The 19,229-nt window shown below is 41.8% G+C and overlaps 1 protein-coding gene across 1 annotated transcript in view; it reads left to right on the top strand.

Annotated features, from left to right (window-relative positions):
- PPM1H (protein phosphatase, Mg2+/Mn2+ dependent 1H) overlaps positions 1-19,229 on the top strand; it is a 122,575-nt gene that overhangs the window by 84,248 nt on the left and 19,098 nt on the right. The window contains exons 6-7 of the mRNA XM_015855388.2: positions 6,075-6,193; positions 19,153-19,216. Coding sequence (XP_015710874.1) covers positions 6,075-6,193; positions 19,153-19,216 — 183 coding nt within the window. The remainder of the gene's footprint in view (positions 1-6,074; positions 6,194-19,152; positions 19,217-19,229) is intronic.

Raw genomic sequence — 19,229 nt, 5'->3', positions numbered from 1 at the left:
CTTTGCACACATGTGAACAATATTGCTGGGTTTTATTCATTTGCTGTAATAGCGTGCCAGTAGAGCTAGCCTGGAGAAAAGATGTCCATCCTAGGGGTGATCTAAGTGAGTGTTAGTAGCTGCAGCATAGGGTAGGTGAAGAAAGACTTATTTACTGTAGCAACAGCCATACAGCTGTGATAGAATAAATACTCAGAAAGATATGGGATCCTTTTTACATCAAGTCATGTTGGCCAATAAGCTGCCCAAGAAACATAAATGCATGATGTTATTTTTTTATGCAGATGACTATGTTGTTTTTCAAGTTTTTCACTGATTTTCAGATCAGTTGGTTGGAGTTGATTGGCCGCTCATCAAAAGACTATTCTTAACACATCTGAGAGATTTATTTTCTGCTTCCCCTGATCTCCTGCTTTTTTTTTCCCCTGGAAATTCAAGAATAAGACAAGACAGTGTCACTATTCGCATTTTCTGAAGCAGGATGGACAGGCCAAGGCTGGAGGCATTCCCTGTTCTTCATGGGTTTGTTTTCTTTAGTCTGACTCAAGAGCTATAGTTTGAAACTAAGTAAAATGCCACTGGTTGAAGGGGTGGTGGTGGAGGATTTTAAAGGAAATGCAAATGTTTCCACAACCATCACATTTGATTTTTAGTCAGGTTCGCTGGCTTCAAGCTGAAAATTTCAGAGGAAACGCTACTTTAGGAGTATTCATATTCAGAGAACCAAATGGAAAAGAGGCCTAATAAATATTTACACTCCCGTTACATTTAAAATAATTTGTTTGCCTTTAAAATAAAAAGGTATCTACTGTATCTAGGAAGTCTTGTGCTTCTGTAGGAAATATGAGATAAAACATTGCCTACAAGGGATCTTTTTCTCTTTTGATGTCCATTCGGGCTTGTATTTGAAAACAGGAGATGGCCTGAAAAGCATTTCTTCTGTTTCTTTTGGAAATTTCTTTACCTTTGTTTGTGTATTTTGTTTCAGTATGTAACAAATATACCAGGGCTGTGGGTGTCATGTTCAAAGAAAATACATGCAAGACAGCAAGAGCGTGAAACAAAATTAGAGATAATTTCAAGTATAACATTTTATAAGTAACATTTTTTCTTTAGCATTAAAGAAAAAACAAAAAAAAAAACCAACAACAAACAACTGAATTCCTTACAATATAAGGCTGATATAAACATTACACTCTGAAGTGATATGATGCTCCATTCTTGCATTAGTCCTGTCAATTAGATCCCAAATTACTCCTCACCTTGGACTGTGCCCTGATTCTTCAGTCTTTCTGCTTTATGCATATCTTTTGTTGTTCCTATCTGAAACTTACTTGCTTTGGATTTATTTTCTTATTTGAAGCTGAAGTTAAGTTTCTCTGTTCCAAACATATTGTACTGTTCTTCTTGAAAGATAGAAAGACAGTTAATTATTTTAGCATAAATAATTCATCTGGTAAATGCAGAGGTGATGTTTCAGCTCAGGGCTGTCTGTGCTGAGAAGCTGTTGCAAAGACAAATGGAGGGTGTGAATTTACAGCAGACAGGTTACCAAGTATTGGCTACCTGTGAAGATTCTCTTAGTATAGTCAGTGGGAAAGCCTTCATCTGCCTTTAAAGGCTGTTGATTACCTTGGCCACACAGGAAGTTAGTTTAGGTTAACTGGTGTCTTCTGCATTTATCCTCTGTCTTCAGGGCCTTACCTTCCATATATAAAGAAATCTGCATTTTCATGCAGGACCTGTTCAGACAACATAAAATTTATTGCATGAAGTCCTCCAGCCCAGTCTTAGATACAACTGTGTTCCAAATATCACTGGTTGAAAAAATAAGCAGAAAAGCAAATGCTTTCTATACTTAGATCATATTTTAATGCAGTTTTATTGCTGTGTATCCAAGAGTGAGCTCCAGGCCTTGTAATGGCAGCTTCAAAAGAACAAATTGATTAATCTGTCATTCTGGACATTACACGGGTCCACAGGGCCTCCCACAGGCTTCAGTCTGGCCACATGAATGTGGGCCAGGTGGGAACAGACTTTGCTCTAGGAGGGGTTGTAAAGATGTTGCAAAGAAAGGCAGTCTTTCAGTCCAAGGGCTCTCCTTAAAGAGATCCTTGAAGGCTTGTAGGCCTTACAGAAGTGTCCACTTCGCTCTTTGGCTTCCCAAAGCAGGTCAGGGCCCACACTGTTTCCCCTTCACTAGCACTCTTTCACGAATCTCCTTAGGTTTTGAATTTTGGTTTCTGTCTTTGCTATTCAGCATTCTGGCAGGATATCTTATACAGTGCCTACTCTAGGAAGGTTCTGGCTTCCTGTAGCAGTGTATCCTGAGGGAGAACCCAATGCATCATTGACTGGGAACTGCCCTGGCATGTGCGGCAGTTGTGTGGGCAAATATTTTGAGGGACAATTTTTCTTCCCTCTTCTGAGGAGACTCTTAATTTCAGTCATGACAGTGTAACCTGTAGTAGTAAATTGTATAGATTTTGTTACTTATTTCCTCAAAAAATGTAGGTGCTCCATGTCTGGCAACACATGAACAAAGAGACTGGACAGGCATGAGTTCAAAGAGAGCTTGTTCTTATTTCACAGTCCAGGTGAGGGTTGAGTGGGGAGCAGGAAGAGATGGTGAACGTAGATATCCCAAATGTCAGTTTAGTCCTTAAGTTGCAAGTCAGATGTGACTTAATTCTCGTAACAGTTCATGCAGCGTAGCACCACTTTGACCATCTGTTACACTGCATGGTGCTGTGGTAAAAAAGGTCCTGTCCTTTTGTAAGGATTGTCCTCCACCTTTTGGAGGACCAGTCCGGGGATGGATTCATTTCCTACTTTCTTCCTTTCTTCTACCACCGCCTCCTTTAGTTATCTCTATTTGGCTTAAATGTGAACCTGACCATATGGTGACAACTGAGTAATTTAGAGAACTCCTGGATGCACAGTGCAGTACGTGCTGTTGTGAGAGGTATTCTCAGGTAGTAAAATATCCTCTTGGTGAAAATAACAGGATACAGTAAAAATACTATTGGAAGGTATGGCTGATACATGGAAAAGCATGTACAGAAATACCAAGCAGTACAGCAGAACTGCTAGTTGCCACAGCAGCTCTGGAGGAGCTGAACAGGGCATGAGCAGATGTGGGAATAGAGTGGATGAAAGAGACTTGCAAGGTACAATAAGGTATGCACGATGTTCCCTGCCACCTAATTAACGAGCGCAGTAGTGCGTAAGTCTGGGTTTATCTTAATTTCGTATTTGCTTTGCTGAACACTGGGAAACACAGCAGGAAGTAAATGGCCTTTTGAAAGAAACGTGACTAATATTTCCCTGAACAGACTCCATTTAATACAGCTAGTGTTGAATGTAATACATCCAGCCACAAAATACACCATAAAATGGCTGAGTACCAAACGTATGATACAAACCATGCCAAATTTGTGCCAAAAAAACTGTAGCAGCTTCTGAAAGAAAAATGATGGAAAATATTACTGTTTCATAACACAGAATAACAATGTCGTCTGAACATGCCTCATAAGGATACAGAAAGTGTTTGATAGTCACTGTTTTTATTACATTTTAAGTTCTCTGAATGATGTTTCTAATCTGAGGTTCTTACAGATCGTGACTAAACAAATGAAAAATTAAAATGTGGTGGCTCATCACAGCTGAAATTCTGGTGCTTAGCTTGTGCTTATGGGGTTTTTTTTAATCCGTTCAAGGGATTTCTCAGTGTGTGTGTAGCTACTTGAGAGAGCCATAGATTTTTGATGAGATGCTTTTATTTATTCTTTGGTTCAGCATAGTTTGGTAGGGGTGGAAAGGGAGAAGAACCCTGCCTTGTACTAAATGGAGAATAGTTCTCAACAAACTCAACTGAATGTCATAGCTGTGCTCTGTTCTCTGTAGAATTAAAGCGAAGCATCAAGAATAGCTGTTTTTTAAAAAAAAAAAAAAAAAAAAAAAAACACCTCCAAAAAGAAAAGAAAAGAAAAGAATAAAAAGAATAAAAAAAATTCTTCACATAAGAATTCAGCTCACGGCACCAGAAGCTTCCAAATTGCTCTTTTCCCCCTGTTCCAGTGATGCCAAAAATATTAGAATCAAGTTAAGATCCCTAGATTGTAAATCAAGCATTGAGGCTTGGCTGCGGAAGAGAAATCTTATTTGAACATTAGCAGTCCTGTGGTAACTCTGCCAGCTTTATTAATCTTATTTCACTTGTGACCTCAGACTTTCCATCTGAGTAAATCTTTATGAAATGCAGTCTCTCCCAATTGCTTTCCCTTTTCAATAAAGGAAATTCTTGTTTTCAAGAGGAAAAATGCTAAAAGCCTGTAAGTTTATTTCTTCTGAACCCATGATCCAGCCTAATAAGTGATCTCATAATCTAAGAGTTAAATATCTTCATTTTCATTTCACATCTTGGGGGTTTTTGCTTCCAGTAAGTCTTCCTTTTTCCTAGATAGGTAACACTATTCTTTACCTAGAAATACTTTGTAATAATTTAATCAAGACAGGCTATTCATCTTCAAAAGTGAAGTGAATTGCACTCTCTAAATAGATGCGTTTATAAAATCATAGACTAGGAAGAACTTCTTTGCAACTTGAGCAAAAATAAATACAAACTTTACATGTATTTTTATATAAAGACTCCTTAGTTCTGGGAGTATGGAAAGCCTTATCTCATCTAACACTGCTTGGCCACTCAGAAGTCAGTTCTGCTCCTCAGACATTTCTGTATCAAGTAGCAGCAATCCAATTAGATGGCCACAGAAGTTTAGGTGCAGAAGGGAACCTTGGATGCCTGTAGATTGCAGGAGGAAAAATGTAATTCCCTGAACTGTGCAGAGTGAATCTGATGAAGCTCCCATTTCAGGAAGGGATCACAATGTCAAGATCGTACTTGTGTGGTTGAAAGCTGCCTCTTGAAAGCAGAATCCAATCTTGTCAGCTACACAGAGCATCTCCTTCAGCCCCATCTCAGCTGAGCTGGGAGGTGTTTTGTGAAAGGATGCCTGGCAAAGGGAGCAGGGACAGGCTGATCGACAGTTAGCACTGTGATGTACTGAGCTTGATCCAACTCCTATTAAATTGAGTGGGAGCAGGTTCAGCCCTTAAATGCAGGAAATATTTTATTGTGAACTATCTGTATGATAGCTGCCAGGTAGATCAATAAGGGCTTCCACTGCTTCCTGCTGCTCACCTTTGATGAGCACTAGATTTATGACAAACCCAGCAACTAAAGCCAGCTCATTTGATCTGCCCTGACGGCAGCTGCTGCAGAAGATAAGACAGACGCTATTGCCTTAACTGGATGGATAAGGAAAAAGAGATATCTGCAGAAAGGTTAAGAAGTGCAACTCTTTTTGTTCCCTAGCCAATTTGTCTGTATCTTTGGAAAATATCACAGTGTGGCTTTCGTTGGGGGGAAAGGATTGTTTATGCATTTATTAAAGAAAAACAAGTGAAGTTTATTTCCAAAGGAAGAACAAATATGGTACATCTAAGGATGTCCTGTCAGGTGATCTGTGTACAAAGTGTGCAGTGGACAAAACTGAAGCTGCCTCATGGCGTTCTCAAGCACAGTCAGCTGTGATGCAGTCGAGCCTTGGGTTTGGGGAGCCAACTTGAGTTCTTCTCCACACATGTGGACTCCTCCAAATCTTTATATGCTCTTTGTTCTTTGACTATTCCCTTCTTTTGAGTCATCAGCCTGAAAAAGGAGATGTTCTGCTTTATGAAACCCTGCAGACTCCTTCAAGGTCAGTGGATAAAGAGTACTTTAGAGATCACAAATGTTGAGAAGGGGTGAGAAGGAATGTAAGGTTTTGAGGGAGAGAGGGATGCTCCATGTAAGACCACTAGCAGGCTCCAGGTAGTATGGGAACTGGTATCTGTGCACCTTGCAGTGGCAAAGCTTGTTGTCTTACTCATTTGAAAAGGAGGAAAAAGGAAAAGAAAAAATAAAAAGTGTGTGGGAAGGGAGTGAGAAGGGATAGTAGTGCTGACTCAATAAAAATAGATAATGTTTTATAATCTTCATGTGGTATCTGTGGCTTGGTTTTTACCCACAGGCTTATATGCAGCCCCACTTGCTGGGAAATGAGTTCACACATTTAGAGTTTCCACGGAGGGTGCAGCGCAAAGAAGTTGGAAAGAGGATGCTCTACCGTGACTTCAACATGACTGGCTGGTAAGGATATACCCTTCTCAGCAAGAGGTCAGCCTTTTCCCCAGCATATGCCTGCTTTGTATGCATCCGTGAGTAAACTGCATCAAAGTGGAGGTGTACGGCTTTGTATCATAAAGAAAGGTATTTTCATCTTTCAGATGTGTTTTTCTTTCAGAAATTAGCATTTAAAATGAGTTGACTTCCCTCCACAGCCCAGACCACAGATCATTTTAGCACGTGAGCACTCAAAGCAGAGAAAACACTCAAAAGGGTAGGTATGTCAGGAGTATTCCTGAAAGACAGATAAACAACTTTCCTGTCTTGCAAGTAACAACTTAAAGAATCTGGATAAGTGAGTGACCATCCCTTTGCATGCAGTGCTTGCAGAAGGAAAGAGCTGCTTCCCATGTTCCACTGCAGCTGACACCTCATTTGGGTAACCCTTGAGGACCTATATGAATAAAGGTTATAGTCATCCTAAAGTGAAAGATTAGAGTGAACAGCATTGACTTGATGAGGTGAAGACAGGAAGAGCTATGAGTTTTTTGTCATTAGACAAACCTTATGTTTCTTTCTTTGTCTCTGTCAACATCTTCATTGTTTTGTATCAGTTCAAGAGGATCTTTCTCAAGTGACTCTCACTCAGAGATGTCCAATTCCTTGTCATTGAGTACTGTGTATGTGACATATAAAGGCAAATGACTTAGATATACAAGTGGCTTTTGCTTCTCTGCTGTTTGTGTTTCAGCATCCGAAGAAAATGTTCATTGAGGAAAGGAAGGGATGTAGAGGGTAAAAAAGCCGGAGCTCTTGTAGATTTGGAGACTTGCATGCACAAGTACAGCTTCAACTCTGCATGCTTTTGATTGTCCCATGCTTTGTAGACAATAAATATAACGATATTTTAATGGCACAGTAATAACTGAAGTTTGTTAATATAATCTGAAGTGTTTGTACTGTACAGAACATATTAATCTGGGAATACTCATAATTGTCCATCAACTTGAGCAGCTGCTAGTAGAAATATGTAATCCTTTCCTGAAAATAATGGCTGCACATTTTGAAAAGGCTACGGGCATGAGCGAAAGAATAGGAACAAAATGAGAACATTGGCCCAACTGAGGCTGATCAGTGAAATATTTGAAAGACTCTCTCCCAGTTTCTGCAAAGGGAGATTTTTCTTATTAAGCACATTGATCTCTGAAGCATCACAAAAGAATGGCTTTCATGTAGACTTCCAGGAGATTTTTCAAGAGGTGAGATGCAACCTGGAGATGGGGCAGGGAGGAAGCCAAACCACACAATAAATGTTGTGGACAGGTATGTAAGTATCTCCAATAGGAGGGCAGAAGCACAGTTATTTAACTGGCTGAAAGATAAAGAGAGTTTCCCCAGGTTCATAGGGTTGTTTGGCTTTTCTGTGGTTGGTTAGAGGTCTGGAAAGGAAATGCAGTTAGAATGAGTGAAGTTGCAGTATTTTGCAGGTGATGCAGCTCTTCTATTAATAAACAAAAAAGGGCTGTGAGGAACTGTGAAGGATTAAATGATATACACCAAAGGGCATCACAGTGATCAAATTAGGTGTTGATAAATACCAAGAAAAGGGTGAAGTGGGAAAAATAACTGCTTTTTGAAAGTAGAGATTCCAAATGCATGCAAGAGCTGTTTCAAAAACCACAGTGAGAGTTCTAATTACATAGGGTTTTTTTGCAATAAATATCACAAGCAGGATACTGGGTGCATACAATGTTGGAATGGTTAAAAATTAAACAAAGGGATAAGTCTGCATATGTTCCTTGCTTGTGAATCTTCACATTATTCAGTATGGTTATTGCATAGCTAGGTTGGCTTTAGAAGAAAAATAAATAGGAAGGAACATGTTTTAAATGTAGAATAGAATAGAATAGTAAGTATAAGGTATTGGAAAAGTCTAAACTGATTGCAGATTTGTTTTGATGTATTGTGTTTCAGTACTGGTGTGTGAACTCTGTTAACTCTAGCATATGGCAGGGGGGAGAAATGAGTTGATTTTCCTGCTGATTTCTCTGAATTTCCTGAAGTGTGGGACACACATTGATCCAGTTACGGATTCTAATGTGGTCAGTGCAAAGATTACCACTGGTTTATCACAAATACGCTTAGCTGTAAGTAGTTGTTCTGGAACAAATACAAAAATTGTGACATGAAAATTGAAGTCTGAATTTACCTCAGTGTTTTCCCAGAAAGGGGTGGCTTGTGCCAAGCAAATGCATGTGGAGACTGTGATGATATTACCTCTCCCTGCTGTTCCTTTTGACTTCTAGCTGGAAGTGGAAAATGGGGGCTGTATTTTTGTCCTGAGTCAAAGAATCTGAATCTCTTAGCTGGTCTGTACCCCTCAGCTAGTGTACATGTTACCTCTTTCTTTGTTTGCTTCAGGACAATGAAATGGTGAGGGAACTGCTCTGCTGTTGTGGCATTCATCGAAGTCGGAGTCTTTTTAAATAAGGATTTATTTCTTTTCTCAGAGTGCTTGCCTGAGGAGGAGGTCTTGTTTTCCATCGAATTATATGGAGTCATCTCTTAAACTGAGAAAATGCAATCTGCTTCTGTTTATCCAAAATCTGGGTCACTCTTCATGGCTGAGGTTGCGGACAAGGTGTGAGTTTTCCACCTTGATGGCCTCTCAGAGGTGATGGGCAGAGGTGGCTGACATTTCAGTGATTCTTTTCCTCTTTGAGAGTCTTGCTTCTGTTTTCTTCCCCTTCCAACCCTTCAAATTAATTGATGCAAGAGGACATGGCAGCCAAGGACATATCTGTTCTCCATTTATTTCTAAGGACAGTATCTATCATGGAAAGTAAATTAGCATATACATTTCTTTTCTAGAAAACATCAGATGGTGCTTTGGCCAGCCAAAGCCTGGTATGCTAAAGTGCTGCCAAACCTTTATCACTTAAGATGCAGATCAATTGTCTGAATCTTTTTTTGGTCGGTGATTTCACTGTGTGTTGACATTTGTATGTACCCGCAGAGAGGTGCAGGTGATGTCAGGAAGAAACAGCCTGACACTTATTGCCTCCTTTAGTGGGAGGGTGTAAAACTCCGCTCTGGTGTTTCCTCAAGAAAATGAACTGTTTTACTTTAAAATTCAGGACATTTTCTGTGTTTTCTATTGAAGCTGTATGATTTTTTTTTATTTTTTGCCCTTCTCTTGTGCACTGGAGCCTTTCAGATTCTCAACAATGGATTGGCTTGCCCAGCTCATTTGGATTACAGAAAGTTATTGTCTTTGGGTCTGTCATAATGCATTTGGCCTTTTTTTTTTCTTTTCATTTTTTCCCTTTTTTTTCTTTTTTTTTCTTTTTTTTTTCCTGTGAAGTTTCCACACTGTCTTTGTCTCAGCTGCCCACAGTGTAGTAGAGCTGCCAAGTTTCCCTGCAGCATTAGGACAACCACTGATCCAGCAATGCATGCTACATCGCTAGTCCAGGCTGCCTGTAACTGCCCTGACACCGGCATTTTTCTTCTGCCTTTATTTCTTTCTCGCCCCTTGCCTTTTCTCCCTTCTCTGCAGTGGGACGAGAAATCTATTGCATTAAATGTATATGAAATGAATCCCGTCTAGGTTGAAGCTGGCCACGAGCTGCTCCTCCTGCACTCTCACCCCCCGCACATTATGATGGAGCAGCCGTTGCAGAAAGCGTTCCGTAGCTGGCAAAGCATCTTAGGAGCTGTGTCTCCTGCTGAACAAGCCTCCAAGCTGTCTCGAGCTGTAATTTGCTGGCAGACATCTGTGTTACTAACAGTCTTTCACAGCTGGATCTCTGGTCTGGGGATTGCAGACCGTGGCTTGCCGAGGTTAAGCTTGAATCAAAAAGGGTACTTCTGGTGACATGGACATGTCCTGGCAATAGAAGCTTCAGGGAGGACTCTGGCCACAAGAGCAAAGTGCTGCCAGTGCTAAAAGAGGTAGAAATAAATGGGGAAGAGGCGTGCCTGGTGAGAACTGTGCTCCTTTTAAGGACTGCACACAGTGAGTGTTTTCTATCTCCTTCTATTATTTAGCATTTAAGACACGGTTGGCAGGCTTTTCTTTACATGTGGCTAAATCAGGGAGAACAATTCTGCTTTGCACCAAATGCATCTCAGACACTGTCTCCAAACCTGCTTGGTGCTGTTCTGGCTTACCGTGCCCCTTATGGCACGCAGGCACATGGAACTGTTTTATCCAGTGTGCCCTGTCAGCCTCGTGCAGCCTTACAGCCTTGTGTTTAACCAGAGGTATCCAGAAGGCACTACCCACTGGCATCAGCCTTTGTGGTTTCAAAATTAACTTCTTGCTTCTCCACAGAACGTAAACAGTGGCCTTTCTCATGTTTGCATTAAAGCAGGGTTTATAAAATGCTTGTTTTCAGATCAAAGCTGTAGCTTTTTGACTCAATAAATTTCAGCAGCAAAAGAGCCCAAGCAAAAAAATCAGGTTTCAGTCCAGACATGTTCCTGACTTCCTTTGCCCTCCAGGACTGCACACAGTTGTACTGGACCCATACGGAGCGGTTCAACCCAGTGCAGCCTCAGCCATACCGCTGGGGCTGGAGCCCCAGAGCACAGCGAGCTGGAGGGCTGTGTGCTGCACCTGAGCGTGCTCATTGATGGTACCTGCAGGGCACTACTGGCCCCAGTCTGGTGGTGTTTTGTCACGGTACATGACCTGGGGATGCGCTATGCGTGTGATCGATTCCAAGGCAGAGGCTGGTGCCCTCGGGCTAGCGCTGAGCAAAACCTATTTTATTCTAGAGTCAATATTGGCCACTTCCTGGCGAGCCGCCAGCCTATTCTGTGCTCGCCCTTTTCTTTTCCAACAGGGAATGTCTTTCAGCCTCCGAGCATCTGATTGAAAAAGCGACTTCACTTTTCAAGCCATTTTATATTGTTTGAGATGGATGCCTTTTCCTTTCATTGCACAGCCTGCTTTGCAGTCTGCGGTTCGGTCTCCAGCTCACAAAAACCAGTGTCTCATTAATCACTTATTGGGGATCCAGAGTAGCACGGTGAGAGCCAATGTACATGTTTTGCTTGGTAATGCGCAAGCCCGATTGAACAAATATTGCCAGTGTGGCTGCTGTCTTATTCGTTACTGCTCCGCTCCATGTCCTTTGACAGCGCGCTCAGGTAGCCTGGCTGAGCAGTGCATAAGCAGATTGAGAAATGCCACAGAGAGCTTTATGAAGCAGACGCCCGCGCTGCACCCCCATTTAATATAAATTGATTTATTGAATCAAGCAGAGAAGCCCTGCTACAGAAACCTCGAGCTGTATCCTCTGGAGAGCCACCTAATAAAACAGCCCCAACTGACACTCCTCATTAGCTTTTCCTCCGATCCCAAGGCAGTATTTAAAGTGACACTGTCCCTCTTTTTGCCTGAATTTATCTGCTGGCTAATGCCTGTGGGTCTAATTAGCTTAGCATTATTAGTCTTATTCAGATAAGCTGCATTTCCTAACAGCTTGAATCCAACTTGTAAAAAGTAATTGGAAGTCTGCGGACCCTGTGCCATAACCCGCTTGATTACGCCTTTTAGCCAAATTCATGTAATTTACAAAAAGTCATCCTCCCTGCCCCATTTTTTAATTGAGCTTTTTTTGTCTAGTGAAACCTTCTGCGCTTCTTCTGCTGAAACCCAGCCTGTATTGTTGTGCTTGAGACCTCAACCGTATCCTTTGTGCAATCACCAGGGAGAGATCAAATTTTAATTTCATAATTACTTCACAAGAAAGCAGCCTTTTCCCAAGTCATGCCTGGTATTAATTTCCTCCCAGCAACTTACATTTTCATAATTTAATGATTATGGGCCACCTCAGCAGCATTAAGCCTTTCTAGAGAGTGGAGAGCGAAGATGTCACCTTTGCAGTACAAGCGGCGATGGCTTGCCTGGCTTGTTGTCCTCGTGCTCCTCTGGTTGCGAGGCAGCCGGGTGCAGCTCAGTGTACACAGCCAGAGCAGCTTGCTGGGCTGTGCCGGGGTGTCTGGGGCATGGCTTCTCGATGATGAATGGCTATTTGCAATGTGCATGTTATGCATCTTTTTAAGATTTGCAGCCCTCGCTGCAGGAGCAGCGGGAGGTGGGAGCTGACCTGCTGCGTACAGCATATCTCCTGGCAGTGATGAATGGCTCCAGTTTCCCCAAGTGCGCACTTGCCACAGGAGCTGAGCCAGAGTCTTTGGGACTGGAGAAAGCAAAAACAAAAAATAATTGTTCTGCAACAAAGGAGGAAAGTAAGGCTGGGGTAAACCTCTTTGGAAACAGCCTCTCTTGGCCCAAGTGAGCCTGGTAAGAAAGTGGCTGGTTCGAGTCATGTCCTGCAGGAGCATCTTCTGGAAGCAGTGCACCAAGATCTGTCCCTACAAGGCTCCCAGGCTGTGGAATCTGTTTCATCAGACAGAAACTAAACCAAAATAATCTTCAGTCTGAAAACCAAAACCCTCGTCCTGGCTTAGGTGAAGTATTTTCCCCCCATTTCTTCTTTCTAATCTGGACACTTTCTCTGGCTTCCTGAGCTGCACACATTCCATATGACCTCTTCTGGGCCTTCAGGAAGTTCTGTTCCTTTACATTGCTGCCTAGGATGGACTTAAGTCTTTGCTCTCAGTTGAGAAGATGCCTCTTGCTCCCAGTTTCCAGTACTGCTGCTGGGATTGCGAGGTCTCTGCTTGCTTTGTTTTTATTTTGTCTGCCCCATCCTATGCTGCAGGGATCTTTCTCAGAAGAATTTGCTGCACGATCCCTCCTTATCAGCGATCTCCTTCCTTTCCAGAGGATCCCAGCTGGCCAGTGTGGAGCAGATACTGTGGGTGAACAGGCAGTCTTCCTCCCATCTGCTTCACCACATCCTTTTAGCAAGAAGCACAGCAAAATCTGAATTTACAAACGATTCTTCTGTCCATCACAGTGCATTAAGCCTATAGGGTGTTGACAGCCCACTTCCCTTACCCCTCTATCTTCAGGGTAAGTTGCTGACAAACCTTCCTGTTTGTCTTTTTAGAAGAGATGAAGTAAATTTTAAGAAGTGCTTAAGTTAGCAAAATCACTGTGCTAAAGCCCTTGACCCAGTGAAGCTGTTGCAGAACACAAACCTCTTTGATGTGCAACTGCAGTGCCTGCACACAGGTTCAGGTGCTTGCAAGTGGTGGAAGCTCTGCCAGTTGCAAACAGTGAGTAAATGTGCCTGTGATACATTTGTTTTGTCCCTCCTCCTGAGCACAAAAAGATTAAGAAGCTTATAAATTATCCTCAGTTAAGGTTTTTCCTGATGTACTGTTTTATGGACAAGGACTTCTCCAGGTCCTTGCCCACCCTCTCTTCAGCTTTTCCTCCACTGCTTTCTGTTAGTACTCTGTTAGAGGTAAATGGATTAAAAACATCAGCCATGCTCAGGGAAGTGCCTGAGAGAAAATGCCAATGCTTGAGTTTTTAGAGAGCGCTGGCCAAGATGGTGGAGTTTGCTTTGCTTAGGAATTATATCCACAGAAATACCTGGTACGTGGGGGATGTGTCCGATCCAGCACAGTCCAGACTCTGCCTTACGACTGATTGTACACCACAGCGCAGGATCCCTGGAGGTTCAGAGTTCAAGTGCCAGTCTGTTTTGACCAAGCTGGAAATCATATCTATGTGGAAACCACACAGCAATATTAAACTTGTTTGTCTGTTTGTTTATAATTTATGTATGTGTAAACAGAGTTGGAATTTGCAAAATTAAAACATAGTTACAGATTCAGATTTAGAAGAAGGCATTTCTGCCTTTTGTGAGGATAAAGTATTTTAAAACTTGTGTTTCCCTCTTTACCTGAAAGAAAACCTATTAGAGTATCTCAATGTAGAATAGATGTTTCCCTAAGAACAATTTGTGCATATATGCATGTGCATCTGTCTTCTTTAATCCACCTGGGCTTGCCATCATCATTTCTCTTAACAAACATTACTAAAGTTTGTGTGCTATTATTGTATTTGTATATTGTTGTTTTGCCTCATTAAACTATGTGTCAGACGAGTAATAGGGGAAAGACACTGAGGCATTGAAACATTAAAGCTCACATATCCAGAGGGTACTTACCATCAGACAGTGCTCTCTGGATTTAAAGATCCTGACTCTGCAAAAGCACATGTGTAGGGATGTTTTAAAAAATTATGGTTTCACTGAGACATAAATTGCATAATTTTCCGTGGCTCTGTGCCTAACCTGTGCTACGTATCACTTCTGCCTTTGGAAAACTTTGTGTGTAGTTCATTAGACAGCACAAGGGTTTCATTTGGCGGGTGGTGGTTTAAGCTCTGTTATCCAAAGGTATTTTCTATCTGCTTATTCGTTGCTGGGGCTGTGGGGCGGGCAGGGCAGGAGGGAAGCACCTGTTTCTATCAAACTGTGTGTTGGTCAAGGGTAAAACTCTCCTTTTCTATTGCTATGGCCAAGAAGGCTTGACCTTGGGTGATACGGACCAGGAGGACGGAAGGTTGTTTGGTTTGCTGGAGAGGCTTTGTTGTGTTTTTTGTTTGGTATGTCTTTTCTTTTTTACAGGTTAGTAGAGAAACAGTGCTAGAAATTCACCTCGTCTACAAACATGTCTCAAAGGAGAGTCTTCATCCTTGTATTCAATATAAACTAAGACATTTCTCATGCTGTAGTGCTTTTCCTTTGTGCTTGCCACAAGTGGGTTTTGCTTTGTGCTTCAAGCTAAAGCCTTTTGATAGCGATTCTTTTTGCTGTTCCTCCCTAAATATCAGGTGTCACTGGTAGAGATGTGAAAAATGAGCAAGTGTTCTAAAGCCAAATGCTGTGGAAAAGCAGGGCACACAGTGGGCATGGAGTCTGGATTCTCATGTCATTTGCAGAACTGAGCCTTTTTGGTCAGCACAGATTGTGTTTTTGCTACCAGCTTTTGTGCCCAGGGATGCTGATGCAGTGCCCTTTCATGAGCAGCAGACTTGTACAATATGCTGTAAAAGAGAATACAATGTGGATTCTTTTGTCACCAAAAACTTTTATTTGTGTATTTGCATCTTCTACTCATACATTTATACTCATGAATTTGTGCCTGCTTTCAGAAAACTAACCTTAAGAACAGGAGAAGGCTTAACGCATATAAGAAATTCTCTAGGATTTTGGCTCTGAAATCTGTATTTGGAAGGTGACATGTTTAAAGCTCCAGCCCAGAATGTGCATATAGCTTTGATAGTCTCTTACTGAACAGATATTTAATGTACTACTAATGACTGCAGATACTGCAAAAAATTATTTGGTAGATTGTCTTTGGTATTTGTCAGCTTCTGATGTTTGTCTGTTTGTTTGTTTGTTCTGTGTGTGTATTTAAAGCAGATTCCAGTTTGCATATGAGTAACATCATGTCAGCCCTAGTTCTTCTGCTCTGACATCTCTTTTGGCTCCTGGTGCGATTTGGCCTGGTTTTTCAAAATGTTGGTCCTGAGTCCAAATGTAACGTTGTGGGTGGTACATATGTCAAGCCCTAGTTCAGTATTTTTGGACAGCAGCACCATTCCATAATTCTTCTGAAATGAAAAGAAGAAACGAAGTTAACTGAAAGAAATGCAGCTAGATTTAGCTGGGCAAAAGCTTGCCTTTTTTGTTCCTCCCTCTCTACTTCTCTGTTTTTCCATTTGGAGAAGTGGAGGTTTACATGGCAGAAGTACCGACAGGATTAGGCTAACTCAAAGCAACGAGCAGCAGCGTGGCCTTGTCTTCATAACCTGTCTTCTCAAGCCCAGTGGCTGCTGAATCCTATTGGATGCAGATAAGGAAGATGAGGAGTGTGGAGAATTGGAACCCTGCATTTGTGTTTGTTAAAACAGCGAGGTAGACAGAATTATGAAGATGTCTGAACAAGGCTGCATTGGTATTAAAAAAAGCCAAACAACCCCCTCAGGTTCTCCATATGTCTGTGTTTGATATACCGATTGCCATATTAGATCTTTATGTACAGCATACTCTCTAAAGAGCACAGGAAGGTATAAATGCAACTTTACTGCATAAAGTCAAGTGAAATAGTCCAGAGGGTTGTAGCTTGTGTGAAATAAACACATGTACAAAGTACAGGAGGTTTCACATGGCATAAATCACCAGGAACTTCATAGCTTCCTTCCTTCCTTCTTCCTGGCGCAGTTGCAGAGCTGCTAGCTGAAAAGCTGTCCTTCATCATTCTTTTGCAGGAAACCGCAAGCTCATATATTATTAATTCTGTTTCACTAGTAGTGCAAGACTTAGGTACTTTTCTTGAGTGTCTCAGATTGCTTTTCAGTGTATCCATGCCAGCTCCACTGCTGCCGTCGCAGTTCTCATGCGTTGTTTCTCAAAGGTTGATAATTTTTCAGACAACAGCAAAATCAATACAGAAAGAAGAAGTGTGTGAGATGGATCTTGACACCCAAGTTCTGAGCCCAAGAGGTGATTTGCTTTGAGAAACCACAAAACAAATCACTGTTGGCCTAGTGGTCTTCCCTGATTGAGCGACATAGCTTCAGAAGGTCGTAGGCCAGCCAGATGCCCTTCCTAATCTGTTTCTGAAATAAGTTAGCTTCAGCCTTTGCAGCACAGCCTCTGCCAACATCCTTACACTGTTGTGTCACAGTGAAAGATGTTCTTTATAGTGAGTCCATAAGAGCTGATAGACTCAGTCATGGAGAGCATTCTTTTGAAGAACACTAGCTCAAATGAGTTTACCCTTCACCTCTCTTTCCTTTTTCCCCTTCTTCCTAACTGCATTTGGTGTGAGATGCTGAAAAAGAAATTGAGGAGGAAGGCAAAAGTGTTATGCAAAGCTTCAGTCTTCAGTATTTTTACTTATCTTGCAAATAACCTTTCCCTGTAGGTAAAGAATGAATTCTCTTATTCCTTTAAAAAGGGAGGTTACAAGTAGTTAAGTCGTGTCAAATTATTCATGTTTGCTATTTGTAACGAGTATGTCTAGCAACTTAAAAATCCAGTAGGAATTGCCTTGCTGGCTTGTGGTTTGCATTAGTCATTTGATTCCATTGACTAGTATGGACTCAGCTGACACACCGTTTGTCTTGGTGTTGGAGAGCAACTGCTTCTATGCAAAGGAATGAGAAGGATTCAGACTTCTCCTCAAGGAGGTTTTCCCAAGGCTTCCAGCACTGTAGGTCCAGCTGGAAGCTGTGGGATGTGTTCATGGGCAGCCAGGCAGTGAATGGAGCCCTGGTAAAATGTTCCTCTTTGTTCAAACCAGGATACCCAAGTTGGTGAGTGAGGCAGAGTTCTGATTTATTGCCTGCTGGATGTAAAGAAAGGAACAGGAGCAAAGCCCATGGCTGACTGACTCATCCTTCCCAAGAAAATACCATAGCAAGTTTTGAATGTCAGTAAAATTTTGCTATGCTGGCTATGTGTACTGATTTGTGCCATTTAAATGTTTTCTCCACAGTATCACTTGTAGAGATGCCCAGTTATCCAACATATTCTTGACTACTGAGCCTCCCATGAAGTGCCCACTGTGTTCTGCAAACCCTACCTGGTTCTGTTTAGTGATATTTTGTAGTGTGGGAGTGGAGACTTCCACTGCTGTTTCTTCTTTTGGTTTTGGTTTATTTTTGTTTCTTCCTACCTTACTGCCCAAACCCCAACAAGAACCCATCCTGTGTTAACTAGAAAACCAATGGTGGGTCTTAAATATCTACATGTCTGCTTCCATTTTAAGTCTGAGTCTTGCCTGGTTGCTGCAATATGCATAGCTATGTAAAACAGCACTATTGATCCCAGATCTATGCCATATTTTATTGAAGCAGGGGGCAGTTCAATTACAATATAGAACCTCACCCTTAATTTTTAATTTCCTGCTGGTTTGTGTCACATTGCTTAAATTGAATGTATCTCCCTCAGGCTCAAGCAGTCAGCCCAGCTCGAGAGTCACACAGCAGGGACTGGTGGGGGCTGGCAGGGCCCTGCTGTGGTCCCATCCCTTCTGCTTCATTGAGGAGTGCTGACTTGTGCTTTCAATGATGGGTTTGGTATCACTCCAAGGATTGAGGCAGGCGTAGAATGGAGGAAGGACAACATACAGGATATAATCTGAGGAGGGTCGATTTTGTAGCATGAAGGGAAGCGTGGCCCTGTGGAAAGCTGTGGGGAGACATACCCTGATCACAGAGTCTCCTCAGCCCCTTGGCCCCAGTTTTTGCTGCAAAAAAAGAGGGAGCTCAGTGGCTGTGAAAGTGACAGCCTTCTTATTTTATTTTTCACTGGCAAAATTGCTCACCTTCTCACCTCATCAGTGTCAACAGCTGGATGTGTAAAAGGCAGAGTACACAGGCACATGGCAAGCAGAATCAGAGCATGAACATTTACTTCCCGTGTCCATTGGAAAACTGCTGTGAAATATAAAATCTCTGGCAACCTTGAATGTTGCAGTCAAGGTCAAATAAGTACTAAATAGCCTTTTAAAACTCTTCAGAATGTGAATGCTGCTTGGTTTAAGCAATCTTGAAAGGTGAGAACACTATCGGAGAGCTGTTTCACACTGTGACCACGTATGCACTCAGTTGTTGCTCATCATTCTGTGTTAACTGTGTGAATCTAGTCATTGTGTCGTTTCTTGGCTTTTTGTTTGCTAATATTTTTTAATGGCACTGTATTGTGGTAAAGCTGTTGCCATAGCCAACAATATCTTATCTGACGAGCACGCTATTCCAGTCCACCTCTTTCTCCTTGCAGGTGAGAGGAGCAGGTTGTTCTATGTATTTCTTCATGAACGCTTTTCCTTTTGGAGAAATTAACTAAATTGTCATTAAAAATAAAAGTCTTTCCAGAGAAAAAGGAAAGTGTCTTGGATTAAAAACAGAGTCCCTACAAAAAGAATGATTCAAAAGAAAAAAGAAAGGAGAAGAAATAAAGAAATCACAGCTGTTTGTTTCAGGGCACTGGGTCACTAATTGAGTGCAAGCTTTATAAATGTTGTTTGTCCCCCCACAGGGCATACAAAACCATTGAGGAAGATGACTTGAAGTTTCCCCTTATCTATGGAGAAGGCAAGAAGGTGGGCACATGCA

The sequence above is a fragment of the Coturnix japonica genome, chromosome 1 (genome assembly GCF_001577835.2).
Source record: "Coturnix japonica isolate 7356 chromosome 1, Coturnix japonica 2.1, whole genome shotgun sequence".
NCBI lineage: Eukaryota > Metazoa > Chordata > Aves > Galliformes > Phasianidae > Coturnix > Coturnix japonica.
This window is presented reverse-complemented; position numbering and strand designations above follow the sequence as displayed.